This window comes from Tachyglossus aculeatus, chromosome 11 (assembly GCF_015852505.1).
Source record: "Tachyglossus aculeatus isolate mTacAcu1 chromosome 11, mTacAcu1.pri, whole genome shotgun sequence".
Taxonomy (NCBI): domain Eukaryota; kingdom Metazoa; phylum Chordata; class Mammalia; order Monotremata; family Tachyglossidae; genus Tachyglossus; species Tachyglossus aculeatus.
In genome coordinates, this window is record NC_052076.1 from 49,280,514 (window position 1) to 49,307,462 (window position 26,949).

The following is a 26,949-nucleotide window of genomic DNA, read 5'->3' on the forward strand; positions in this document are numbered from 1 at the left end:
CTTATTTATAGAGAAACTGCAAGGCCTAGTAGAAAGACCAAGAGACTGGGAGACAGATGACCTGCTTTCAAATTCCCGCTCTGCCACTTATCTGCTGTGTGTCCTTGGGCAAGCCTCTTAACTCCTGTGCCTCAGTTTCCTCAACTGCAAAATGGGGATTCTATACCTGTTCTCTCTCCTATTTACAGTGTGAGTCCCATGTGGGACCTGATAATCTTGTATCTATCCCACTGCGTAGTACAGTGCTTGGCACAAAGTAAGTGCTTAACAGATACCACAATGATTATTTCCTTTGGATCCCATCATCTTCCACCTCTCATTCCCTCCACCTTTCACTAGGGCAAACACATTGCCTCTTTACTCCGTGAACTCACACAAATATGTCAGTCAACATGCATTTCGTTGGAGGGAAGTTGGATTGCTTCTATCTTCAATAAATGTCTTTGCCTCCTTTGATACATGTTTTTAGCCAACAAAGCATCAAATGCCACAGAGACCTTGAATCTTGTCACAAACCTTGCCCGGGCAGGTTTGAAAGGTAATTTCACAGTGAATGAGTTATCTGGAACTGATAGACCAGCCCTTTGAATTCTGTATTGTGAACTTTAGTGACTCCTTTCTTTGTCTCAGTTGTTGGAGTTGAGTCAGTGAAAGGCCTCATCGGAAATGTTTCCTTTCTAGATGCAGCCGATATGTGTTCAAACCAAGGTGTGGCTGATGAGATTTCATTGAGCTTCTGAAGTTGAACCTTTTCCTTCTGAAGGGATTCTTCTGAATCAATCAGCCAATCAAATGCTCAATAAATACGAGTGCTTACTGTGTGCAGAGCACTGGACTGAGTACTTGGGAGAGCACAATACCACAGAATTGATTGACATGTTTCCTGCCCCCTCGGAGTTTACAGTCTAGAAGGGAAGACAAACATTAAAGTAAATTATGGATAGGGACATAAGTGCTGTGGGGCTGAGAGTGGGGTGAATACCAAGTGCTTAATGGTGCAGATCCAAGTGTTTAGGCGATATAGAAGAGAGAGGGAGTAGGGGAAATGAGGGCTTAGTAAGACTTCTTGGAGAAGATGTGATGTTAATAAGGCTCTGAAGGTGGGGAGAGTGGTGGTCATTTGTGCCAAAATAGGAAGAAACTACGCATAGGTTTGTGTGTTTCAGCCCACATACGCACATCAGGTTTCTCCCCATGTCCTTTTAACCCTCTTCCTCCTTTGGGGCTGTGATGAATAATTGTACATAGCAATATTCAGAAGAATGTGGCTTAGAGAATTGTAAGGCATGAGAGATCATTGGGTCCAGCCCCCGGCCCAAAATTGCAGTGGCTGTGATATTCTTGTAGGGTTTGGGGAGGGTTTAAGTAGTGAAAGCTCCTAGACTTCTGCCAATGCCCCACTCTAGCTGGCTTCAAGTAGCCACTTACTTGCTCCAGGTAGCGCTTGATGCCAAACCTGGGCCATACTGTTTTCTTGCAAGGGATAGCCTACTGGGATTTCCTTCTGTCCCCGTGAGATAGCCTGACTCTGCCCTTGTCTACAGGTAGGCGAGTACTAAGCCATTCAGACCAGGTGTTGTCTATTCTTCCCATAAATGTTTCTTAGGCTGAAGAGACCCTCAGTCTCTCCCTGTAGACCATTACAAAGGTTTAGCATCATGATAGTCAAGAAGTCCCTCCTTAAGCCCAAGTGGAATTCTTCCTGCTTTAATTTAAGCTCATTTCTCTTGTTCAGTCCTCAGTGGACATAGAGAACACCACATAGCATCATCGCCACCCTCCTCAAAAAAAAAAAAAAGACAACCCACCAAGAAATTACAAAACTCTTCACTTAATAATGATGGCATTTATTAAGCAAGTGCTTACTATGTGCAAAGCATTGAGTGATTGCCACCTTTTAACCATCTCTTCTCCAACCTAAGCAATCCCAATTCCTCAACCTTACCATGTGAAATGTACTTTCCAACTATTTTTTTTTGTTGTGCTTTTAAAACCTCTTTACAGAAAAGCCTTTCACCTTCATTGTGGGCTCTGCATACCAAGAATCCACCTGTAAGGGTTAAAAGGGCAGTAATTGGTTGAGCATTATTAAAGCTTATATATTTAATCTTTAATCAACACTTTTGCTGCCTTAGGTTGCTAACTTCACTTTCCTTGAGTATGCCCACATATGGAAGTTAACAAATTGAACAGATCCAGTCCCCCCTGTGCCTTACAGCCACCCTTCCGTCCATTGCTTGCAGCTCTCTGTACCATGCAGAAATTCCCGATCATACTCTCTGCTCTATCGCTCCTACTTATCCACTCTCTTTTCCCACTAGACCCCAGCTTGCACTCTTAGTTCCACTCAAGGTGACCTATTCACCAAGCTTCATTCTCTCCTCTCCTTCCTCTGACTTCTTGTTTATGCCCTTCCTTGGAGTACTCCTGTCTCTTCAGATCCAACAGACCACAGCTCTGCCCATTTTCAAAACCGTCCTGAAATGAAATCTCCTCCAGGAGGCCTTCCCTGAGGAATTTCCAATCTCTCCTAACTGCCACATCAGATCTTTTGCATTCACAACCTCCCCTATCGCCTATTTACTTATCTTACATATCAGAGTACTAAGGCACTAACTCATGTAGTTTCCTTTTCCTTCCTCTGCCTATCTGTAAATTATTTCACTGTTGTACTTCCCTAAGTGGTCTGTGCAGTGCTCCACTCACTGTATGCACTCAGTAAGTTCTATTGATCAGTAGCAGGTGTTTTAGTTTCTCCTAGCTCCAAAACCCCCCACCGTAATCTATAATATTCTACTCATATAGGCCTGTGACCTCCAAGAGGCATCTTTCCCAGTCTCCTTTGCAGCCAGCTGCATTCTTCTTCCGACCCCAGCCACTACATAATAATAATAATAATAATAATAATAATAATAATAATAATAATGGTACTTGTTAAGCGCTTACTATGTGCAAAGCACTGTTCTAAGCGCTGGGGGATACAAGGCGATCAGGTTGTCCCACATGGGGCTCCCAGTCTTCATCCTAATTTTACCGATGAGGTAACTGAGGCACAGAGAAGATAAGTGACTTGCCCAAAGTCACACAGCTGACAAGTGGCGGAGCCGGGATTTGAACCCATGACCTCCGACTCCAAAGCCCTTGCTCTTTCCACTGACCCATGCTGCTTCTCTCAGCATGGAAGGAAATTTAGTTTTATCCTAGGAAGAGATTGCCTCATGAGGGCAGTTGTTCCATAACTTCTAATTTCAGGTACAATTTCTTGAAGGGAAGGAGCTTCCAGCTAGGAGGTAGAGGCTCCCTGAGCCTTGTAGTTATCTAATTCCACAAAAGAGTGGATTTAAGTTTGAGAGTCCACCCACTAAGTACCTTGTCCCCTACTCTTCCCATTGGTGCAGTGGACACCTAGCTATAAGCGGAGTCTTTTCTTTGCATCTCGGAATTGGGAATGCCCGTGTATGTGGTTCCCAGTTAGCATGTAGGTACCTGAAGGAATCTTCAAGGCTCTGTGAGTGCACACACACCCCAGAAGTATAAGTGCGATTGTGGAGTGAGCAGAGCACCCTGGCCCATGCTGCACTGAAGAGATACATGAAGATGAGAATCTGTGTAGATTTATCACTTCCTCATGGTTTGGGGCACTGATGAAGGCATCGTTTAACTCTCAGACTAATGTAGGCTGCAGAGGTAGGGGACTTCAGTCATCTGCCAAAACCATGCAACCATCTCTTCCAAACATCCCCTGTCTAGAAGCCCGCAAGACGGAGGCTCAGGTTATAAACCATCCTTACTTTTTGAAGAAAGCAAAGGAAATGTGAATGGCCTCTCTTTCTGGTGTGTCCTTGAGGGCAGGTGTGTGAAATCTTGTAATATGGGTGTGTTTATAATCGTGGCTGCTTAAATAAGAAGCAAAGATAATCACAAAGCTTTCAGTCTGGGATTTGCTCTTTGCTTCTCTGTTTTGCCCTCAGGAGCAGCTAAAGTGACAATGCCACTTTGGAGTCTGACTTTAAAAAAAAAAATCACACGTTATCCATCCAGGAAATTGAACGAGGGTTGTGGTAATTGTCCTAGATTTACCTATCGCAGACCCACTGGAAACAGGGACTGGAAGAGGGTTTGATAGTCTGTGCCACAGCACAAAGAATAAGTCATAAGTAAATGAACAGGCTGTTCAGAAAGTTTCCTGCCTTTTTTTGGGTTTGTTTCTTACCCTGAAAGTTATTTTAACATCATTTGGTGCGTGTTTTTGCATTGTGTGCACAGTGAACTGGCCCGGCCTGTTTCCTTCCCAAAGCTACTCCCACAGTCACTGCTCCATAAACAGACAGAAGGTTCACTGTGGGGCACAAATGAAAAGAACATTTATATGGAGTGGACTGGTATCCAGGTTATAATTATTCCTCTGCAGCCTTTGAAAAGATGGTCGTTGGAGTGCAAGCGGAGATGAAAACAAACAGAGCATCTCTTTTTTGGAGCACAGAACAGCGATTCCAGTCAGGCCTCTCTAGCCCTTTCTGCTTCCACCTCTGGAGCCTCGCTTTACTACCCTTTTTCTCCCTCCGCCCCATCATATCCGCCCTATGGTTGTACATATTTATTACTCTATTTATTTTACTTGTACATTTCTATCCTATTTATTTTATTCTGTTGGTATGTTTGGTTCTGTTCTCTGTCTCCCCCTTTTAGACTGTGAGCCCACTGTTGGGTAGGGACTGTCTCTATGTGTTGCCAATTTGTACTTCCCAAGCGCTTAGTACAGTGCTCTGCACATAGTAAGCGCTCAATAAATACGATTGATTGATTGATTGATATCCACCGTCACCCTCTCAGGGCAGCAGTCGAAGGGGCTCAGCAGTTTACACAGTTACTGTTAGCAGTGACCAATTTATTTGGGGCCCCACTAGCGTCATAAAAATAGACACAACCTTGATGGTTTTTTAAATGTATTATTGATTTAGTCAGTAAATTGTATTTATTGAGCGCTTACTGTGAACGGAGCACCGTACTAAGCACTTGGGAGAGTACAGTATAACCGACACATTCCCTGCCTACAGTGAGTTTACAGTCTAGAGGGATTTATAGGGTTATTTATAAAATAGGATTATAGGATTATCTGTAGGATTTAGGAAATGTGGCTTGCTCCCAACACATTCCTTCCCTTCCATTCACTGAAAGCACATTAATTGCTAGCATATACTCTTATTACTATTAATTGATTCGTTGAGCACTTACTATGAGTAAAGCACTATATTAAGTGCTTGGGAGAGTACAAATATAGCACAAAGGGGCAGAGCTTTGGCAGAGCAAATCCTACCTTTTGGCCTCCTTTTATCCTATCAGATATAACCCTGAACTCTCCCTTTGGATGCTATTGCCTGAAGGGGCACTTCTGGCAATGATTATTGTGCTTCTTTGGGAACCAAAGAGGCTTAAGACAAGAACTGGGCTACCCAAGTGTACTTCCCCTTCATATTCGGCATTCAAAGACTAGACATTCATACTGCTATTTCCTTTAGTATGGGTGCTTATTTCAGCATGTGTTCGAAAGCTTAGATCTTCGTGTGATCCTTCGTGTCCTGCTTTCAATGCCCAGCCTTAAAAAAATTCCCTTGCCCACATGCCCACCCATGGCCCCTGAGCCGCCACTACAGATTGATTGGTTTCAGGGTGCTGCCAGAGAGAGAGAGACAGGAAAAGAGAGAGAACCCACAAGAGCTGTACCTGAGGTGGCACAACTGAGACCCATACCCTAATATTTAAGATGTACCGTGGCGGCTCCCCTACTTGTTGGGACCGACATCTCCCCCAAATCGCTTGGTCACAACCTGAGCAATAGAGCAATCTAAACAAAATTTGCAGTTTGGATCATGTTTCTTTATGAGCCCACACTGCACCCTATAACATAGAAGAACAAGAGAAGCAGCGTGGCTCAGTGGAAAGAGCCCGGGCTTTGGAGTCAGAGGTCATGAGTTTGAATCCCGGCCCCGCCACATGTCTGCTGTGTGACCTTGGGCAAGTCACTTAACTTCTCTGAGCCTCAGTTACCTCCTCTGTAAAATGGGGATTAAGACTGTGAACCCCACGTGGGACAACTTGATCACCTTGTATCCCCCCTCAGCGCTTAGAACAGTGCTCTGCACATAGTAAGCGCTTAACAAATGCCATCATTATTATTATTAACAAGGTCTGAGAGGGGCCCATCTTAAGGGCTGAGACTGTCACTGCTGAGCAGAGCAGTTACGATCAGGTTTCACTAACAGCCTAATTTACGGTACACTTTTGGTAAAGGGGATGCTTTTTATTTTCAAGACCGGAACCTTTCGAAAGACCCTGATGATGTGGTGACAGCGGTGGCAATTACAGAAGTCCAGTAAGGGCCATGATTGGGTAGGGAGGCTTTTCCGATAAATGCAGCAGGCTTAAGGGAAAAAGAGATAATTAAAGGATCATCTAATGGAGAACTAGGACATGCATTTCTGTACTGACACAGGATCACTAGGCATAGGCATCCTCCCCCTCCCCACAGCACCTGTATATATGTATATATATATTTGTACGTATTTATTACTCTATTTTATTTGTACATATTTATTCTATTTTATTTTGTTAATATGTTTTGTTTTGTTCTCTGTCTCCCCCTTCTAGACTGTGAGCCCACTGTTGGGTAGGGACCGTCTCTATATGTTGCCAACTTGTACTTCCCAAGTGCTTAGTACAGTGCTCTGCACACAGTAAGCGCTCAATAAATACGATTGAATGAATGAATATGAAGAGAAGCAGCATGGCTCAGAGGAAAGATCATGGGCTTGGGAGTCAAAGGTCATGGGTTCTAATCTTGGCTCCAGCACTTATCAGCCGTGTGACTTTGGGCAAATCACCTAACTTCTCTGTGCCTCAGTTACCTCATCTGTAAAATGGGGATTAAAACTGAGCCCCATGTGGGACAACCTGATTACCTTGTATCTACCCCAGCGCTTAGAACAGTGCTTGGCACATAGTAAGCGCTTAACAAATACCAAAATTGTTATTATGATGTCACTGTACTAGGTTCTTTCAACTTATTGATTGAGGTTTTAGTGATGAATGTGTTTTCTTTAATTTCTTGAATTCACTCAATAGCGTTCAAGATGCAGTTACCCAGGGACTGCATGACTGCACATATCATTGGCCGCAAAATATGAAAAACTGGCTTTCCTAGGATCACCGTTTCTCTTTAATCAATCAATCATGTTTAGTAAGCGCTCGCTGTGTGCACAGAACTGTACTAAGCACTTGGAAGAGTACAACATAACAGAGTTAGCAAACACATTCCCTGCCCAAAACGAGTTTATAATCTAGAGTTAATTTAGAGACTTGAACTAAAAGTGATCATCCTGGCCCCTGTTTGAAGTGGTTTAGACCTCCTCCAACTTTGCTATTTTATTCCAGAATTGCCCTTCAGTTGGGAACTGTATAGAGTTTTATTAATCTGGAAGATGGAGTAAGATTATATATTCAGGAGAAGCTTGAGTGATAATGATCAACAGCATCCTAGAGCAGCTGTGCAATTTAATTTGGTAAGGATTCTTATGTTACTGTTGGCAGTGGACAAGAGTTGATGCAGAATTCTAGTTTCTGGGGCCAAGATAGTGGGATTTCAGTAATAATAATAATAGTAATAATAATAATAGTATTTGTTAGCACTTACTATGTGCAAAGCACTGTTCTAAGCACTGGGGGGGGGGATACAAGGTCATCAGATTGCCCATGTGGGGCTCCCAGTCTTAATGCCCATTTTACAGATGAGGTAACTGAGGCACAAAGAAGTTAAGTGACTTGCCCAAAGTCACACAGCTGACAAGTGGCAGAGCCGGGATTAGAACCCATGACCTCTGACTCACAAGCCTGGGCTCTTTCCCCTAAGCCACAGTGCTTCTCCAGTAGCCACTTGCCTCCTCACCCAGATACCAGTTTATTCAGGGCTAGTAGAAAAGACCCTTGTTTTCATTCATTTTGCTACCAGTATAATAATAATAATAATAATAATATTGGTATTTGTTAAGCGCTTACTATGTGCCAAGCACTGTTCTATGGTTGTAGACACCTGACTGGTATAATTAACCAGTGTGTTTGTTTGTGTGTGTGTATGTATGTATGAGAGAGAAAGAAATGAACATTTTTAAGTAGTTACAAGGCTGCTGTACCCTGTACTTGCAGACCTGTTTCTTGGCAGGCTCCCTTTCCATAACCTTCCCCCAGACACAGGCTAACACAAACGCAACTCACTTTTAAAACACTTTGCCTTGAGCTACAGTAAGCCGTTTCACCCAAGGATTTGTCCAAGCTTGTCAGCTATTATAAATACCTTATTTTATGCCTGGGGGACATTATCGCATAATAGGTGCCCCCCTAAACCTTGAATTGAAGTAATATTCTGCTCAAATGAGAGTCGGAGGAGTAGGGAGGACAGCCAAGCTAGAGAAGAACAGTAAAGAGAGCATTTTGGACAGCAGCAGCAGATCCAGGAAGCACAACAGTTTCAGAAACTGGACTTTCATATCCCTGATCCAACCCCCAACGAAGATGGAGGAAGAGCTGATTATCAGCTTGTCTTTCCTACTAGACTTGTAAGCTCCTTTTTTTAATGGTATTTGTTAAGCGCTTACTGGGTACCAAGCCCTGTTGTAAGTGCTGGGGTAGATACAAATTAATTAGGCTGGACACAGTTCCTGTTCCTCATTGGTCTCACAGTCTAAGAATAAAGGGGAATAGGTGTTTAATCTCCATTTTACAGTTGAGGAAACTGAGGCACAGAGAAGTTTAGTGTCTTCCCAAGGTCACACAGCAAGCACTTGGTAGAGTTGGGATTAGGACCCAGGTCCTCTGACTCCCACGTTCACAATCTTTCCACTGGGCCAGGCTGCTGCTCAAAGGCATTAAACTTCTCTGTCACCCTGATTGTGATGGTGATTGTGATGGGAGAACCAAAGAGAACAGGTGTGGTCTGCATAAAAGTTACACACACCCCCAGCAAGAATTTTTAGCAAAAGTGAATTTATCCTATGAGCATCAGAATAGTAGTAGCCCAATTTGAGCTGTGTACAGTACTAGATGCTTGGGGAAGTACAGAATAATGAAGTAATAAGCTTCTTGCCCAAGGGAGCTTGACACTCAAATGGAGAGAAGACAAACATAAAAATATTTTCAAGTAGAGTGGTTCTTTCCTAATTCTGTTGCATTATGCTCTCTCAAACTATTAGTATAGTGCTCTGCACATAGTATGCGTTCAATAAATACCATTGATTGATTTTCCCGATCTTATGGATGGAAATTTGAGATTATGATTAAACGACTTGCGCAAAGTCACGCATCAAGGTTACAGATTTAGGAATGTAGCATAGTAATAATAATTACTACTACTACTACTACAGTACTTAAGCGCTTTCTATGTGCCAAGCACTGTTCTAAGCACTGGGGTAAATACAAGGTAATCAGGTTGTCCCACATGAGGCTCACAGTCTTTATCCCCATTTTACAGATGAGGTAACTGAGGCATAGAGAAGTTAAGTGGCTTACCCAAGGTCACACAGCAGACAAGTGGCGGAGCCGGGATTAGAACCCACGTCCTCGGACTCCCAAGCCCATTCTGTTTCCACTAAGCCATGATGCTTCTCGTAGAAGCATAGGAGGCTGGACTCTCAATTCTCTGTCCTGATTACAGATTCTCCACCTTTCCCACTGATAAGCAGAAGCTAAGTGTGGGTTGGAAGCCCCATCATTGGCTAGTACCCCATCTTTTCATTTTTGCATAACGATTTGCATATATCTGCATAAGTACATATAAATGTGTTCTTCCCTTAAGCATTTAGACTTAATTTTACTCACTTTAGGGTTGTCATTCTTGATAGCTTTTTCTTCATGTTTTTCCTTGTCATTTTTTTTACATTCCTTCAAACAGGTGGTGAGGGAAGAGGACTTGGTTCTTCTCTTCCCACAAAACACACACACACTCACTCTCTCTCTCTCCCTCTCCCTTTTATGAAATTACCAAGTGTGTAGTACAGTCTCCCCTTTAGCATTGGGATCCCCCCAAGGAACTGATTGAAATGTTTCTGTCCCGTCATCATCTCTTCTGAGGGAGGTGAAATCTTTTTAAAAAGAGCAGAGACAAGTGGTAGGTTTGGCTGAGCTGGTTTCTTTTCCATCATGATCGCTCTTTGGACCCCTAAGCCTCAGGCAGCACAGAACAGTACAATAAGTAAAGAATGGACAAGAACTAAAAGTTCAGCTCACCACAAGTATTTTTCTTACGCGAATATATTCGTAACTCAGACAAGTCGTTACAATGCAAAACCAGTATTCTCTACTGTTTCCTCTGTAGGGAAGAACCATCCAGGTTGGAGTAAATGTACGGGTAGTTGGCACAGTGGAGAATTCAGAAATCAGGGGAGTAGAGTGTTCCTATTCAATATGCTCCTTTGTCTAAAGCATTCACACTCAGAGCAAATCTGCCTAAGAACCCATTTAAATTCCTCTTTTCCTAGGGTTGATTTGTTGGATTTTTGGGGTTGCTTTTTTTTTTTTAACCACAGACCACCTTGGCAAAGAAAGGGCAATTAGGGGCAGGGGGAAAGGCCTGTTGTTGGGTAGGGACTGTCTCTATATGTTGCCGATTTGTACTTCCCAAGTGCTTGTACAGGGCTCTGCACACAGTAAGCGCTCAATAAATACGATTGAATACTCTAGGAAGGAGAGGACTACCAAACCGGATGGATACCTTGTAGAGGAGTTGTTGCCAGTGAGCTTGAGTCGCCAAACTCTTTGTGATTTCCCTGACACCAAACACAATTGCCTTAAACTTGGTCTTATCTCTAGTTGATTATCTTTAGCAGGGATCCAACTGCTCAGGGTAAGGAACAAAGGAAGAACTGGAATGGGAGCCCTTTTGAGGAATTGTTGCCTAACCAGCAATCGCCGGCAGAGAAGGCCAGGGACATTCCCTCAGAGCTTCCCAGTCTCTGCCATTGCAGTGAGTGGGGTTCATGGCCTCTCAGATAATGACAATAATAATAATAATAATAATAATGGCATTTATTAAGCGCTTACTATGTGCAAAGCACTGTTCTAAGCACTGGGGAGGTTACAAGGTGATCAGGTTGTCCCACGGGGGGCTCACAGTCTTAATCCCCATTTCACAGATGAGGTAACTGAGGTCCAGAGAAGTTAAATGACTTGCCCAAAGTCATACAGCTGACAATTGGCGGAGCTGGGATTTGAACCCATGACCTCCAACTCCAGAGCCCGTGCTCTTTCCACTGAGCCACGCTTTTACCTTTTTTTTAACGTCAAGCAGTCAGTCAATAGTATTTATAGAGCGCTTACTGTGTGCAGAGAACTGTGTGCAAAGAACTGTACTAAGTGCTTCAGAGAGTACAGTATAACAATGTAACAGATTAATGGTATTTGTTAAGTGCTCACTATGTGCCAAACACCAAATGTAGCGCTGGGGTAGATATAAATTTGGACAGAGTCTACATCCCACATGCAGCTCACAGTCTTAATCCCCATTTTCCAGATGAGGGAACTGAGGCCCAGAGAAGTTAAATGACTTGACCAAGGACACATGGCAGACAAGTGGCAGGGCTGACTCCCGGGCCCCTGGACCTTCCACTAGGCCAAGCTGCTTCCCGGCTACTAATACCATCCCCCGGCCCAGAACCGAGTCCGCCCTAAATGTCCCAGATTCTCACTTCCCCGTGGGCCTCCAGGCCATTACGCAAACCCAAACGAAAGCCTGAGTCATTTGCCCATCTTCCTCCCAAATGGAGCGGATCTGCCAGCTTGGTACGGAGAATGTGGCCAAAATTTCCTTCTCCTCCAACTCCTCACTTTAACTTCCCGGCTTAAGCATCTTCAGTTGTAGAAACAAACAGATCGGAAGCCCTACGTCGGACGGAGACTGTGCCCCCATCTCATAGCCTTCTATCTACCCCAGGGCTTGGCAAAGAGCAAGCGCTTAATAAATGTCACAGTTATTGTGGGAGTCGGGGAACTGAAATATTCTACTAACTTTCAAGTCCCAAATGAAGATGTCAGAAGACTTAAAAATGCTAAAATTGGTAGAGGCGGAGGGGATGTTTCTTTTTGCAAGCTTGGGTCTGAAAATCTTGCAGGGCAAAAGTCTCCTCCTCCTCTTCCTCCTCCTCTTCTTCATCCCCTTCCTCCTCCTCCTCCATTGTGGTACCCTGTAAAACCATATCATGAGCACCTACCTGGACGATTAGCTGTGTCGAGGCCCCTCGTCCCCCTCTCCATCCCTCCCCATCTTACCTCCTTCCCTTCCCCACAGCACCTGTATATATGTTTGTACATATTTATTACTCTATTTATTTTACTTGTACATCTATTCTATTTATTTTATTTTGTTAGTATGTTTGGTTTTGTTCTCTGTCTCCCCCTTTTAGACTGTGAGCCCATTGTTGGGTAGGGACTATCTCTCTATGTTGCCAACTTGTACTTCCCAAGCGCTTAGTACAGTGCTCTGCACACAGTAAGCGCTCAATAAATACTATTGATTGATTGATTGTCGAGTGAAAGGCCCTCTAGACTGTAAGCTCCTTGTGGGCAAGGAATGTGTCTGTTTATTGTTACATTGTACTCTCCCAAGCACTCAGTAGAGTGCTCTGCACATGGTAAGTGCTCAACAGGTACAACTGACTGACAATGGATATTTAAAAACTACAAAACTGGAGTATCCTTAAACTTGAACAATAGGCTCTCCAAACTCCCTGATTTCGTAAGAGGAGAAAGTCTAGATCTGTTTCCTCCACCAGGAGTTTGCATTTCTCCTCAAGGGAAATCCCAAAAACGTTGTTTCATTTGGAGAGCTCATTCTCTGTCCTTGTAAACTGGGAGAGGGACAAATTCTGAGAACGCATAACACATGACAGAAATCCTTATATTGTTGGAAAGCTGCTTGGATCTGCTTGAAAATTTGGGGTGTATTAGATTTAACTCTAAATGCTTCCCCAGTATGTGCAAAGGAGGTCCACTCATTTATTCTTATGGTTAAAGGCAAGGAGAGATTACCTCCACAGAATACCAGGCAAATTTTCATGTCAGGCCATTGGATGGGACTTGTGGGAGTTGTTCCTTTCTATAAAATGTAAATGTACTTTGCCGCAAGCCACTTCCCTACAACCCAGAACCCCAGAAAACCTTTCTTTGGTGAAGAGCTAGTGATTTGGGAATGTGAGCCCCCTCCTTCCTCTTCCCCCTCCCCATACCCCCAGCCTTACCTCCTTCCCCTCCCCACAGCACCTGTATATATATTTGTACATATTTATTACTCTATTTTACTTGTACATATTTACTATTCTATTTATTTTATTTTGTTAATATGTTTTGTTTTGTTGTCTGTCTCCCCCTTCTAGACTGTGAGCCCGCTGTTGGGTAGGGACCGTCTCTATCTGTTGCCAACTTGGACTTTCCAAACGCTTAGTACAGTGCTCTGCACACAGTAAGCGCTCAATAAATACAGTTGAATGAACGAATGAATGAATCCCTCTTCCCATGCTCTACCACTCCCCAGTTTTTCTCTCCAATCTTTCTCCTGCATTGTAAGCCATCTGAAGCAGCCCCAGATACCTAGTAAGCTAATTTGCTCCTTTCCATGATCTCTGGGACAATGTTTAACTCCAAGTGTAACAGGATCAAGAGAAACCTAACCAGGGGTTTAGAGCCCAACCCCTCTACTGTGAGAATTGCATTTTACTGAACATATTTGTTTCCCTCTCGACTCAGGCCCTCTCATGGGCAGGGATTGTGCTCATGTACTTAGATTTGCACACTTTGTTCACCCTGTCCCTCAGCCCCACAGCACTTAAGTACATATCTGTAATTTATTTATATTAATGTCTGTATTCCCCTCGTCCCCCTCTCCATCCCCCCATCTTACCTCCTTCCCTTCCCCACAGCACCTGTATATATGTATATATGTTTGTATGTATTTATTACTCTATTTATTTATTTATTTATTTTATTTGTACATATCTATTCTATTTTATTTTGTTAGTATGTTTGGTTTTGTTCTCTGTCTCCCCCTTTTAGACTGTGAGCCCACTGTTGGGTAGGGTCTGTCTCTATATGTTGCCAACTTGTACTTCCCAAGTGCTTAGTACAGTGCTCTGCACACAGTAAGTGCTCAATAAATACGATTGATTGATCGATTGATTGATAGACCGTAAGCTCATTGTGGGCAGGGAACAGGTCTATCAACTGTGTTATAATGTACTCTCCCAAGTGCTTAGTACAGTGCTCTGCAACAGTAAGTGCTCAATAAATACGGTTGATTGATGGATTGAGTAAATGCCATTAATTGAAGGATCAACCAACCCTTCTGCCTCCTGGAGTTCCACCTCTCTCCACCTTCCCAAATCAATCTAATAACAAATACTGTTTAAAAAAAAGTCTATCTTATATTATGTGGTGCTTTCAACTCTTGGAGTCATTTTCATCATCATCATCAATCGTATTTATTGAGCGCTTACTATGTGCAGAGCACTGTACTAAGCGCTTGGGAAGTACAAATTGGCAACATATAGAGACAGTCCCTACCCAACAGTGGGCTCACAGTCTAAAAGGGGGAGACAGAGAACAAAACCAAACATACTAAAAAAATAAAATAAATAGGATAAATATGTACAAGTAAAATAAATAAATAAATAAATAGAGTAATACATATGTACAAGCATATATACCTATATACAGGTGCTGTGGGGAAGGGAAGGAGGTAAGATGGGGGGATGGAGAGGGGGACGAGGGGGAGAGGAAGGAAGGGGCTCAGTTTGGGCTCAGTCATTTTCATCATTCTTTGTAGACATTAAATCCCACAGTGTTAAAGCCACAATAGTAATTATCAAATTACAACAAGATGCCTGCCCCTTCTTCCACCCTCTCACCATCCCTCGCCACCCTCCTTGTGTTCTCATTTTACTCACCCTTTTCTCTTCCCTTCATGCATATATATTCTTGTGAATACAAATGTGCGTATATGATAATGCACAATGCGTGTGTGCGTAATACGTGAACATGTGCTTGTGTGCATGGGAGGGTGTAACTGAATCATCTTTGTGGGCGTGAATGAATGTGTGTTTACGTAGCAGCTTCTGGAACTGAGGCCTAATTTGGTTGGAGAGAGTGTTTAGGTGCTGGGGGAAGCAGCAGAAACTCCTGAGTCCCCCAAATCAAACTCAAGGCCTCTCACCCCCAGCAGGTTTATCCAGAGTTCTCCCAAGATAATTGTGGGCAGGGAATCAGTCAATCAATCAATCAATCGTATTTATTGAGCGCTTACTGTGTGCAGAGCACTGTACAGGGAATGTGTCTGTTATATTGTTATACTGTACCGTCCCAAGCTCTTAGTACAGTGCTCTGTATACAGTAAGGGCTCAGTAAATACGATTGACTTACTGACAGAGGGTACAGCATATGCACATTGGAGAAGTCATTAGCACCCATTTCTTGAAGACCTCCTTGCCCACATGAGCAATGCAGAGGACAGTATCGGGAGGAGAGAGCCAGAAATCCCTGCTAACCCTAGCACCTCATCTCCAATTCCCAGAGGTTGGCCAAGTTCCATCCTAGTGCCAGTAATAATAATAATAATGATGGCATTTATTAAGCACTTACTATGTGCGCAGCACTATTCTAAGCGCTGGGGGGGAATACAAGATGATCAGGTTGCCCCACGTGGGCTCACAGTCTTCTTCCCCATTTTACAGATGAGGGAACCGAGGCCCAGAGAAGTGAAGTGACTTGCCCATTGTCACACAGCGGACAAGTGGCGGAGCTGGGATTCGAACCCATGACCTCTGACTCCAAAGCCCGGACTCTTTCCACTGAGCCACGCTACAGCTGGCCTACGGGATTGCCAAACCTAACCAGGACCCAGGTTCCCCTTCGGGGTATGGAGCCCCACCAAAAGATCCCCTCGGGGGCCACTGTAGATCCCCATGATCGATTAATCAAGCGATCAGTCTTCTGCTGTACAGGTCAGGCTCCTTGGGAGATTCACCTCTGGAATTTACCTCAGTGTCGGAATTTTGAAATGCAGCCTGTCAGTTGACAGACCTCTACTGAAACAAGCCTGATCACTTGCTATACTTGGCCGGGCTCCCCTCAGCAGGGCATCTGCTTTGTGCTGATTAAGGGCAGAGAAAATGAAGATCCCAGTCCCTAAGCGATGGCAATTGTGAGCAGTTTGAATGCTGAGATTATGTGACTTAGTTGCTCTTTAGGAAGGGAGAGGAATACCCATCTCCAGAAAGCAGCGGGCTGCTGCCTTAGCATATACCCTGCCATTTCCCTACCTCCTTTGTTCTGTTTCTGTGCCTGTGGGGGTGTCGAGAAGCTGCTGCAGTGCTCCTCTGATTGCTATTTAAAGACGTGCAGTCTGATGCAGCTCCCGCTGGAACAGCAAGGTTGTATCCGGCCCCTCCCAACACTCACGCAGGAGCCAAAGAGCATTTTGCAGCAGGACGGACCGAGAGGTTCTACAAAATTAGCTGCATTATCCTGACTCTCTTTCTCACTTAGGGAGCCCGCACTATCACCCCAACAAGGGTTCATTATCACCTGCCATTTTCAGCTGTGTCCCCTCTACTTCTCAGCTGCTGTGCTGCCCCAGTAGCTATTTTGGCTCTTCAACAGTTAATCCCTTTCTCCTTAGTCCCTTCTTCCTCAATGAAGGTAGCTGGCAACACTCCCTTTGTCAGAGTCTGCAGTCAGCACTTCCCCCTAACTCTCCCCATTTGTCATAGACAGATTCAATCCAAAAAGGATTAAAACGCAGGGCATTCATCTTCAGATTTAACAGAGAAAATACGCAGAGAAGAAAAGGCGGTTCAGCAGTCCAGGCACCTTTGATTAATATTACTGTATTAAGCTTAGATACAGAATATTGAGAACCGGGGAGACTGATTCAGACCATTTAATAGCTTGCTTCTTTTTTCTAACCTGCAGCTGCCATCACTGCTACTACTACTACTAATAATAATGCCCTTTATCAAGTGCTTACTACGTGCAAAGCACTGTTCTAAGCGCTGGGGAGGTTACAAGGTGATAAGGTGGTCCCACGGGGGGCTCCCAGTCTTCATCCATTCATTAGAAGCAGCGTGGCTCAGTGGAAAGAGCCCGGGCTTCGGAGTCGGAGGTCATGGGTTCAAATCCCGGCTCCGCCACTTGTCAGCTGTGTGACTTTGGGCACGTCACTTAACTTCTCTGTGCCTCAGTTCCCTCATCTGTAAAATGGGGGTGAAGACTGTGAGCCCCCCGTGGGACAACCTGATCACCTTTGTAACCTCCCCAGCGCTTAGAACAGTGCTCTGCACATAGTAAGCGCTTAATAAATGCTATCATTATTATTATTATTATTATCCCCATTTTACATATGAGGTCACTGAGGCACAGAGAAGTGAAGTGACTTGCCCCAAGTCACACAGCTGACAATTGGCGGAGCCGGGATTTGAACCCATGACCTCTGACTCCAAAGCCCGTACTCTTTCCACCGAGCCACGCTGCTACTACATGAAACCTTCTCAGAATCAGAGCTAGTCAGGTCTTCCAGGTGCTTTTAGACCCCCCAAGCATAATCCACCTACTCCTCAGTCACACAACTATTTCCTCCCAACTCATTGCCTCACATAAGTCTATGCTTCACTTGTTTCATCCTCCCCACCTCTCTCTATCCTCTCCCCTCACACCTCCGTCATCTCCTCAATCCTGACTCTATTGTAATGGGAGCTCTTGGTCTCAGAATTATCCAAAAATGGTTCAGGAAGACTGTAAGGTGGTGTTTACCTCTCATTTCAGTTATCTAAGAAACGACACCGCCAAAGAGCTTTATTATATTTGAGAAACCTCGGTTTTGGGGTTTTTTTTCAGCTTTTGAACTCTTTCTTTCTGATAAAAGCCAAATAAATTAGAGGTGGACTATTCTTCATCTAACTCATCCCTGGGATACCTTGCTCCTCGCATATGGTATATTTGTGTGTGTGAGGCTTTTAGACTGTGAGCCCACTGTTGGGTAGGGACTGTCTCTATATGTTGCCAATTTGTACTTCCCAAGCGCTTAGTACAGTGCTCTGCACACAGTAAGTGCTCAATAAGTACGATTGATTGATTGATTGAGGCGGGGGGTGGGGTTGTGATTCTAGTGATTGAGAGTAACTGAAAACTGAGAGAGATGCTAGTCTAACTTCAATTTCTAGGATTACTTTGGAATTAACCCTTGTAGCCATTCATAGCCATCCCTTCCGATCCTTGGGTGTACTTGGGCAAGAAGTTTGAAAGAGATTAAATTTGACAGTTTCTTAGGGGCTAGTGTCTTGCATTCTAATTAAAATGTTCCTGTGCCTTAGGGTGTGGATGTATGTCTTATGGCTGATTTTGTCCTCTTCTAAGCCAAATCCGTCTCCAAAGGTTAGCACTCTTCTTGTAATTTCACTCAGGAAAAAACAGCCAGCCATTTTCAAAATGGGCCCAGTGGTCTGCCCAGTCGATGCTTTAATAATAATAATTATGGCGTTTGTTAAGCGCTTACTATGTGCGAAGCGCTGTTCTAAGCTCTGGGGGGATACAAGGTGATCAGGTTGTCCCACGTGGGGCTCACAGTCCTAATCCCCATTTTACAGATGAGGCTACTGAGGCACAGAGAACTTAAGTGACTTGCCCAAAGTCACACAGCTGATAAGTGGCGGAGCCGGGATTAGAACTCATGACTTCTGGCTCCCCAGCCCGTGCTTTTTTCACTGAGCCATGCTGTGACAGGATGTTTGGAGTAATAGTGTAATAGTAATAGCTAGCCCTCGAGACAGTTAAAATAGGCCATTTTAGCATCCGTCTCTTTCACTTTAATAGCAAACTATGGATCTCTTACTAGGATTTGTATCCAAACACTTCATAAACCTACAGATGTTTTCAGCCTACACAGTTTCTTGAGGTAGCAGATGCCATATATTTACCACTCACTATGTGAAAAGGCATTCTCTCTCTCTGTTTTGAATGTACCATCGTCAACCTTAAGTGGGTTCACTTTAGTCATATTCCCTCTCAGCCGGTACCTTTCCAATACAGTTAGCACAGGAGTAAAAAGTTCTAATCCTTTTGGTCTCTCCTCATACGGAGAAACTTCCTCATGGCCATCTACACATTTATTTCTTAAGATGCAGCCACTAATATTATATGCAGTATTATAGGTCTGGTCGTATCATAGTTTTACGTAATGGCGGAACTCCCTTTGGTTTGTTTACTACACCCTTCCTCCTGATGCCCAGCAATTTTTTTTTTTGACCTTTTAGGCTGCGAATTCTGAATTGATGTGCTGTTGGGCATTCATAATAAAATGGGAAGGAGCATGGCCTAGTGGAAAGAGCACAGGCCTGGGAGTGAGAGGACCCAGGTTCCAATCCTGGCACCACCACATACTTGCTGTGTGACCTTGGGCAATTTCTGTAACTTCTCTGTGCCTCAGTTCCCTCAGAATGGGGATTCAGTGTCAGTTCTGTCTCCTCCTCAGACTGTGAGCTCCACGTGGGACTTGATTACCTTGTGTCTTCCCCATTAGTAACGACACCAATAATGTCGTTACTAATTAATTAGTAACATTAATAATCATTAATTAATTAATCATTATTAATAATGATAATATAATTATATATAATATAATTATATAATCATATAATCATATAATAATGATTAATTAATAAGCATTAATAATCATTGATCATTAATAATCATTAATAATAATGATGGTATTTGGTAAGCGCTTACTCTGTGCCAGGCACTGTTCTAAGGTGTGGGGTTGATACAAGATAATCGGATTGGACACAGCTCATGTCCCACATAAGGCTCACAGTCTTAATCCCCATTTTACAGATGAGGGAACTGAGACACAGAGAAATTCAACGACTTGCCTGAGGTCACATGGCAGATACGTGGCAGTGCCGGGATTAGAACCCAGCTCCTTCCTACTCCCAGGCCTGTGCTGTATCTGCTAGGCCACACTGCTTCTCAAGTGGTACTAACACCACCAACAACAAATTCTTTTGGCACGCCACCCGGTCGATCAGTCCCTCCCACTAAACCAGAGTGAGGTGTGGTGGTTTGAAAAGGCTTGTTTCTTTTAGCCACCCACCGCCGTATGGCAAGATGGCTCTGGCCTTTTTGTAGGCTGCCATTCCCTGCCAGTCCTCCGGCTCTGCCTTCCATGGGAGGGGAACGGCAGATGTTCTGAACCGTTAATCATCATCATCATCAATCGTATTTATTGAGCGCTTACGATGTGCAGAGCACTGTACTAAGCGCTTGGGAAGTACAAATTGGCAACATGTAGAGACAGTCCCTACCCAACAGTGGGCTCACAGTCTAAAAGGGGGAGACAGAGAACTAAACCAAACATACTAACAAAATAAAATAAATAGGATAGATATGTACAAGTAAAATAAATAGAGTAATAAATATGTACAACCATATATACATATATACAGGTGCTGTGGGGAAGGGAAGGAGGTAAGATGAGGGGGATGGAGGGGGGAGAGGAAGGAAGGGGCTCAGTCTGGGAAGGCCTCCTGGAGGAGGTGAGCTCTCAGCAGGGCCTTGAAGGGAGGAAGAGAGCTAGCTTGGCGGATGGGCAGAGGGAGGACATTCCAGGCCCGGGGGATGAGTGCTTTCCTAGGGAGGATTGCCTGCATCCTGCCCACCGCAGAGGCTTCTGTATATAACTTTACCTTTAAACTCTCCTTGTAGGCAGCCTGTGATCTGGGGAATCTGGGGACAATCCCTCCCTGTCATGGAGCACTGATCTGTGTGGAGTCCAGAGGAAGTACTGTGATGTCTGAGTAGGGACCGTCTCTATATGTTGCCAACTTGTACTTCCCAAGCACTTAGTTCAGTGCTGCGCACACAGTAAGCGCTCAATTAATACAATTGAATGAATGATTGCCTCTATTTGTTGCCAAATTGTACTTTCCAAGCATTTAGTACACACAGTAAGCGCTCAATACATACGACTAAACAGATTTATCACTCTATTTTACTTGTACATATTTACTATTCTATTTATTTTGTTAATGATATGTATATAGCTTTATTTCTATTTGTTCTGACGACTTGACACCTGTCCACATGTTTTGTTTTGTTGCCCGTCTCCCCCTTCTAGACTGTGAGCCCGTTGTTGGGTAGGCACCGTCTCTAAATGTCGCCAACTTGTACTTCCCAAGCGCTTAGTACAGTGCTCTGCACACAGTAAGTGCTCAATAAATGCAATTGAATGAATGAATGAATGATTGCCTCTATTTGTTGCCGAATTGTACTTTCCAAGCCCTTAGTACACACAGTAAGCGCTCAATAAATACAACTGAACAGATTTATCACTCTATTTATTTTACATGTAGATATATACTATTCTATTTACTATGTTAATGATGTGCATCTAGCTTTATTTGTTCTTGCTCTGACGACTTGACCCTTGTCCACATGTTTTGTTTTGTTGTCTGTCTCCCCCTTCTAGACTGTGATCCCGTTGTTGGGTAGGCACCGTCTCTATATGTCGCCAACTTGTACTTCCCAAGCGCTTAGTACAACGTAAGCGCTCAATAAATACGATTGAATGAATGTCTGGGATTTCGAGAGTTACCGGGATCGAGCGAGGAGGTGTGGCAGAATTCGTTCCGAAGATTGAGCTTATAATTAAAAAAGGAGATTTTCTCGACATTGGGTTGCCTGAAAGGGAGCTCCAGCAGTGGGCTCTCAGCTGGACAGTTGGTGCTCCGGGCCCCTAGGGTATCCTGAGGTAGGGTGCATCATCATCAATCGTATTTATTGAGCGCTTACTATGTGCAGAGCACTGTACTAAGCGCTTGGGAAGTACAAATTGGCAACATATAGAGGCAGCCCCTACCCAACAGTGGGCTCACAGTCTAAAAGACTGTGCACTCAATTGCACTGGGCAGACTGCAGCAGTCTGAAGCAGGGGCAGCCCACTGCGACGTGCGCGCCGCGGCTGGTACATGTAGGACCCGCTTACGGCTAAAGCGAGAAGTGAAGCGAAGAAGCAGAAGTGAAGTATGTGGCCGGAGGAGCAGCGTGGCCTGGTGGAAAGAGCACGATCCTGGGAGACAGAAGACCTGGGTTCTAATCCCGGCTCCGCCACTGGTCTGCCGTGTGACCTTGGGCAAATCATTTAATTTCTCTGGGTCTCAGTGACCTCATCTGAAAAATAATAATAATGGCATTTATTAAGCGCTTACTATGTGCAAAGCACTGTTAGAAGCACTGAGGAGGTTACAGAGTGATCCGGTTGTCCCACGGGGGGGCTCACAGTCTTAATCCTCATTTTACAGATGAGGGAACTGAGGTCCAGAGAAGTGACGTGACTTGCCCAAAGTCACACAGCTGACAATTGGCAGAGCCTGGATTTGAACCCATGACCTCTGACTCCAAATCCCATGCTCTTTCCACTGAGCCACGCTGCTTCTCATAAATGGGGGGAAATGGAGGATTAAGACTGTGAGCCTCATGTGGGTCAGGGACTGTGTCCAACCTGATTATCTTGTATCTACCCCGGTGCTTAGTAGAGTGCCTGGCACATAATAGAGAAGCAGCGTGGCTCAGTGGAAAGAACCCGGGCTTTGGAGTCAGAGGTCATGGGTTCAAATCCCAGCTCTGCCAATCGTTGGCTGTGTGACTTTGGGCAAGTCACTTCACTTCTCTGGGCCTCAGTTCCCTCATCTGTAAAATGGGGATTAAGACTGTGAGCCCCCCGTGGAACAACCTGATCACCTTGTAACCTCCCCAGCGCTTAGAACAGTGCTTTGCACATAGTAAGCGCTTAATAAATGCTATCATTATTATTATTATTATAAGCCATTAATACTATTCAAAAAACTCAGTTATTAAAAGTAATTCACTGCAAGGTCTAAACCTAATGAGAAAATATTTGTGGTATCTTGAGTGAAAGGCCAAAAAGAAGAGAAGTGAAGTGACTTGTCCAAGGTCACACAGCAGACAAGTAGTGGAGCCGGATTAGAACCCATGACCTTCTGACTCCCTGATGGGTGCTCTTTCCACCAGGCCATGCTGCTTCTCTATATGGAGTTGGGGAGAGGGGAAGTGTGGAGGGGGGAAGAACAGCCACCAGCCCCCCGGCAGCAGGTACCCATCGTGGCCTTGGAGCAGATGCTCCGGAGCAGTGATTTTCCAGTCACTGAAAAATTTGCCATACAGCACTTAGGTTCTTCAGACCAGAGTTGCTTAATAAATCTAGGAAAGTAGGCTCCGGTTGGCCCACAAGAAGGTAGGTAAGACCGTGCCTAGAGAAGTCTGTTCCGTCAGCCTAATTTTCACGGTCGTGTCTCTCCCTGTAGGTGCTAAGAGATGTCCTGAGGGACTTGTACCACCTGTTGAAGCACGTTGTTCGTTCTGAGCCAGATGAAGTGGCCAAACTTCACGCCCAGCTGGCCTTAGAGGAGCTGGGGGAGATTATGAGAGGAATCCTGTTCCCCCCGCGGACGCTGGAGAAGAAGATAGTCATCCTGCCGTAGGGAGCCATCACACAAGGCCTGCCGGGGCGGGGGGCTGTGCAGACAGCAGGACCAAGGCTTACCAGCAACCTTAGAGCAGTCCTTTGGTCTCTCAGCCTCACTGTCTCTTCTGCGCTATTAAAGTGTAGCTTGAGAGGGTTTTCTGTCTGATTGTCGCTTGGATCTCCAACTTGACTCCCTTGAGTTTACCTTTTCGATCAATCTCCCTGGCACCCAAGCTGATCAGGAAGCCGGCCCAGATTTCGGCACTCCCTTCCGCCGCCCGGAGAATGGCTGATGGGCAGGGGGACTCATCACGGAGATGCTGGGAAGCCCTTCCGCCGCCCGAAAAATGGCTGGTGGGGAGGGGGACTCATCACGGAGATGCTGGGAAGCCCTTCCACCGCCCGAAAAATGGCTGATGGGGAGGGGGACTCATCACGGAGATGCTGGGAAGCCTAGAACCAGGCAGTCAGTCTGCAGCAGCTAAAAGAGAGAGGCTCCAGTCCCCTCTCCAATGCTGCTGCTGCTTCCCCATCCCCCCCTGCCCCCCATCTGGACCAGCACTGCCACCACCCCACTGGTTGGGTGCTGCTTGCCAGGGGTTGCCACCTGGGGATTTCCACACTGGCTGCCCTCATATAGTTCCCCAGCGCCCGAAACCTCCAGGAAACAGCCCCAGGGGCGGCAACAGCGTTGATGGGAACAGGGCTGCCAGCCGGGAGGCTTCAAGAAGGGGCAACCGTGTTCACCTCTCTCTCCCTCTTCTCCCCACTTAAGTGCTGCTGCCAGACAGGCCGTGTGGAAGTCGTTTGGGTGAGTATGAGTGAGAAGGTGTGGAAAATTCCCCGGGCCTGGAATGCCCTCCATCTGCCCATCCACCAAGCTAGCTCTCTTCCTCCCTTCAAGGCCCTGTTGAGAGCTCACCTCCTCCAGGAGGCCTTCCCAGACTGAGCCCCTTCCTTCCTCTCCCCCTCGTCCCCCTCTCCATCCCCTCCATCTTACCTCCTTCCCTTCCCCACAGCACCTGTATATATGTATATATGTTTGTACATATTTATTACTCTATTTTACTTGTGCATATCTATTCTATTTATTTTATTTTGTTAGTATGTTTGGTTTTGTTCTCTGTCTCCCCCTTTTAGACTGTGAGCCCACTGTTGGGTAGGGACTGTCTCTATATGTTGCCGATTTGTACTTCCCAAGCGCTTAGTACAGTGCTCTGCACACAGTAAGCACTCAATAAATACGATTGATGATGATGAAAAGAGTACGCTTACAGGGGACGTCGGGGTGGTTAGTTTTATCTGTCTTGCTCTGTCTCACAGCTCTAACTTTCTGTGTCTTTCAGGCCGGGTGGAAGTCGTTTGGGTGAGTATGAGTGAGAAGGTGTGGAAAAGAGTACGCTTACAGGGGCCGTCGGGATGGTTAGTTTAATCATCATCATCATCATCAATCGTATTTATTGAGCGCTTACTATGTGCAGAGCACTGTACTAAGCGCTTGGGAAGTACAAATTGGCAACATGTAGAGATAGTCCCTACCCAACAGTGGGCTCACAGTCTAAAAGGGGGAGACAGAGAACAAAACCAAACATACTAACAAAATAAAATAAATAGAATAGATATGTACAAATAAAATAAATTAATAAATAGAGTAAAAAATATGTACAAACATATATACATATATACTGGTGCTGTGGGGAAGGGAAGGAGGTAAGATGAGGGGGATGGAGAGGGGGACGAGGGGGAGAGGAAGGAAGGGGCTCAGTCTGGGAAGGCCTCCTGGAGGAGGTGAGCTCTCAGCAGGGCCTTGAAGGGAGGAAGAGAGCTAGCTTGGCGGACGGGCAGAGGGAGGGCATTCCAGGCCCGGGGGATGACGTGGGCCGGGGGTCGATGGCGGGACAGGCGAGAACGAGGCACGGTGAGGAGATCAGCGGTGGAGGAGCGGAGGGTGCGGACTGGGCTGGAGAAGGAGAGAAGGGAGGTGAGGTAGGAGGGGGCGAGGTGATGGACAGCCTTGAAGCCCAGGGTGAGGAGTTTCTGCCTGATGCGCAGATTGATTGGTAGCCACTGGAGATTTTTGAGGATTTTTGAGATTTTTGAGTTTTATCTGTCTTGCCCTGTCTCACAGCTCTAACTTTCTGTGTCTTTCCCTAAGTCTCCTCTCCTATTCCTGCCTTCCACCCTTCCTAATCGTGAATGATTAATGAATAATCGTGAACCCCACCCTGAGCTCTAGAAAATGTGATTGCTTTCCTTGTTTCCCACTCTGTCTAGCATGGATATGCGGTAGGGAAGAAATGAATGACGTTCGTGCCCTGGTGACCCTTTCTACCCAGTAGGGGCTACAGTAGATGTGTGTTGATGTAGAGAAGCAGCGTGGCTCAGTGGAAAGAGCCCGGGCTTGGGAGTCAGAGGTTATGGGTTCAAATCCCGGCTCCGCCATGACTTTGGGCAAGTCACTTAACTTCTCTGTGCCTCAGTGACCTCATCTGTAAAATGGGGATTAAGACTGTGAGCCCCACGTGGGACAACCTGATCACCTTGTACCCTCCCCAGCGCTTAGAACAGTGCTTTGCACATAGTAAGTGCTTAACAAATGCCATCATTATTATTACGTGGAAATGGAAATAGCGTGGCTCAGTGGAAAGAGCCCGGGCTTTGGAGTCAGAGGTCATGGGTTCAAATCCCGGCTCCGCCAACTGTCAGCTGTGTGACTTTGGGCAAATCACTTAACTTCTCTGCTCCTCCGTTACCTCATCTATAAAATGGGGATTAAGACTGTGAGCCCCCGTGGGACAACTTGATCGCCTTGTAACCTCCCAGTGCTTAGAACAGTGCTTGGCATATAGTGAGCCCTTAATAAATACCATCATTATTATTATTATTATTATTATTATTATTATTATTAAATACCTCACAAGCTGCACTATTAGAAAAAGATGGTCAAACACTCTTCTTCCTACTCAGTGGTCATTGGTTGAGTTAGAAGCTGTTCAAAAAATAAGGTGCTGCCACCTGAAATTCACTTGGTGGAGTAAAATACTCTTTGCCAGAATGAATACTTATTTTGGATCCCATTGCTTTCTTCACTGATAAGACGGAGAATTTGTCATGCAAAAGAAGGCCAGTAATAATGATGGGGCTGCTTCTTGTACTGTACCAAAAGAGAATGGGCATGCTCACTTTTCCTGTTGTCCTCCAGATAAGAAAAATTAACTGTATCCTTCCTTGTGGGCCTATACTCTGCCCTTCTTTCTGCAAAAAAATGGGGCTGAGAGGAAGTAGTTAAAAATAAGTTATTGGCATATTCTTCCCTCTGCTTTGGAAACATGCAGGTACACACTGATGATAGTGATGATGACAATGGTATTTGTTAAGCACTT

At 45.0% G+C, this 26,949-nt stretch overlaps 1 protein-coding gene across 1 annotated transcript in view; it reads left to right on the top strand.

Moving 5' to 3' along the window:
• The window catches only part of TANGO6 (transport and golgi organization 6 homolog), a 117,087-nt gene extending 93,373 nt beyond the window's left edge, over positions 1-23,714 (top strand). The window contains exon 18 of the mRNA XM_038754653.1: positions 23,406-23,714. Coding sequence (XP_038610581.1) covers positions 23,406-23,582 — 177 coding nt within the window. The 3' untranslated portion in view covers positions 23,583-23,714. The remainder of the gene's footprint in view (positions 1-23,405) is intronic.
• Positions 23,715-26,949: the final 3,235 nt, after the last annotated feature.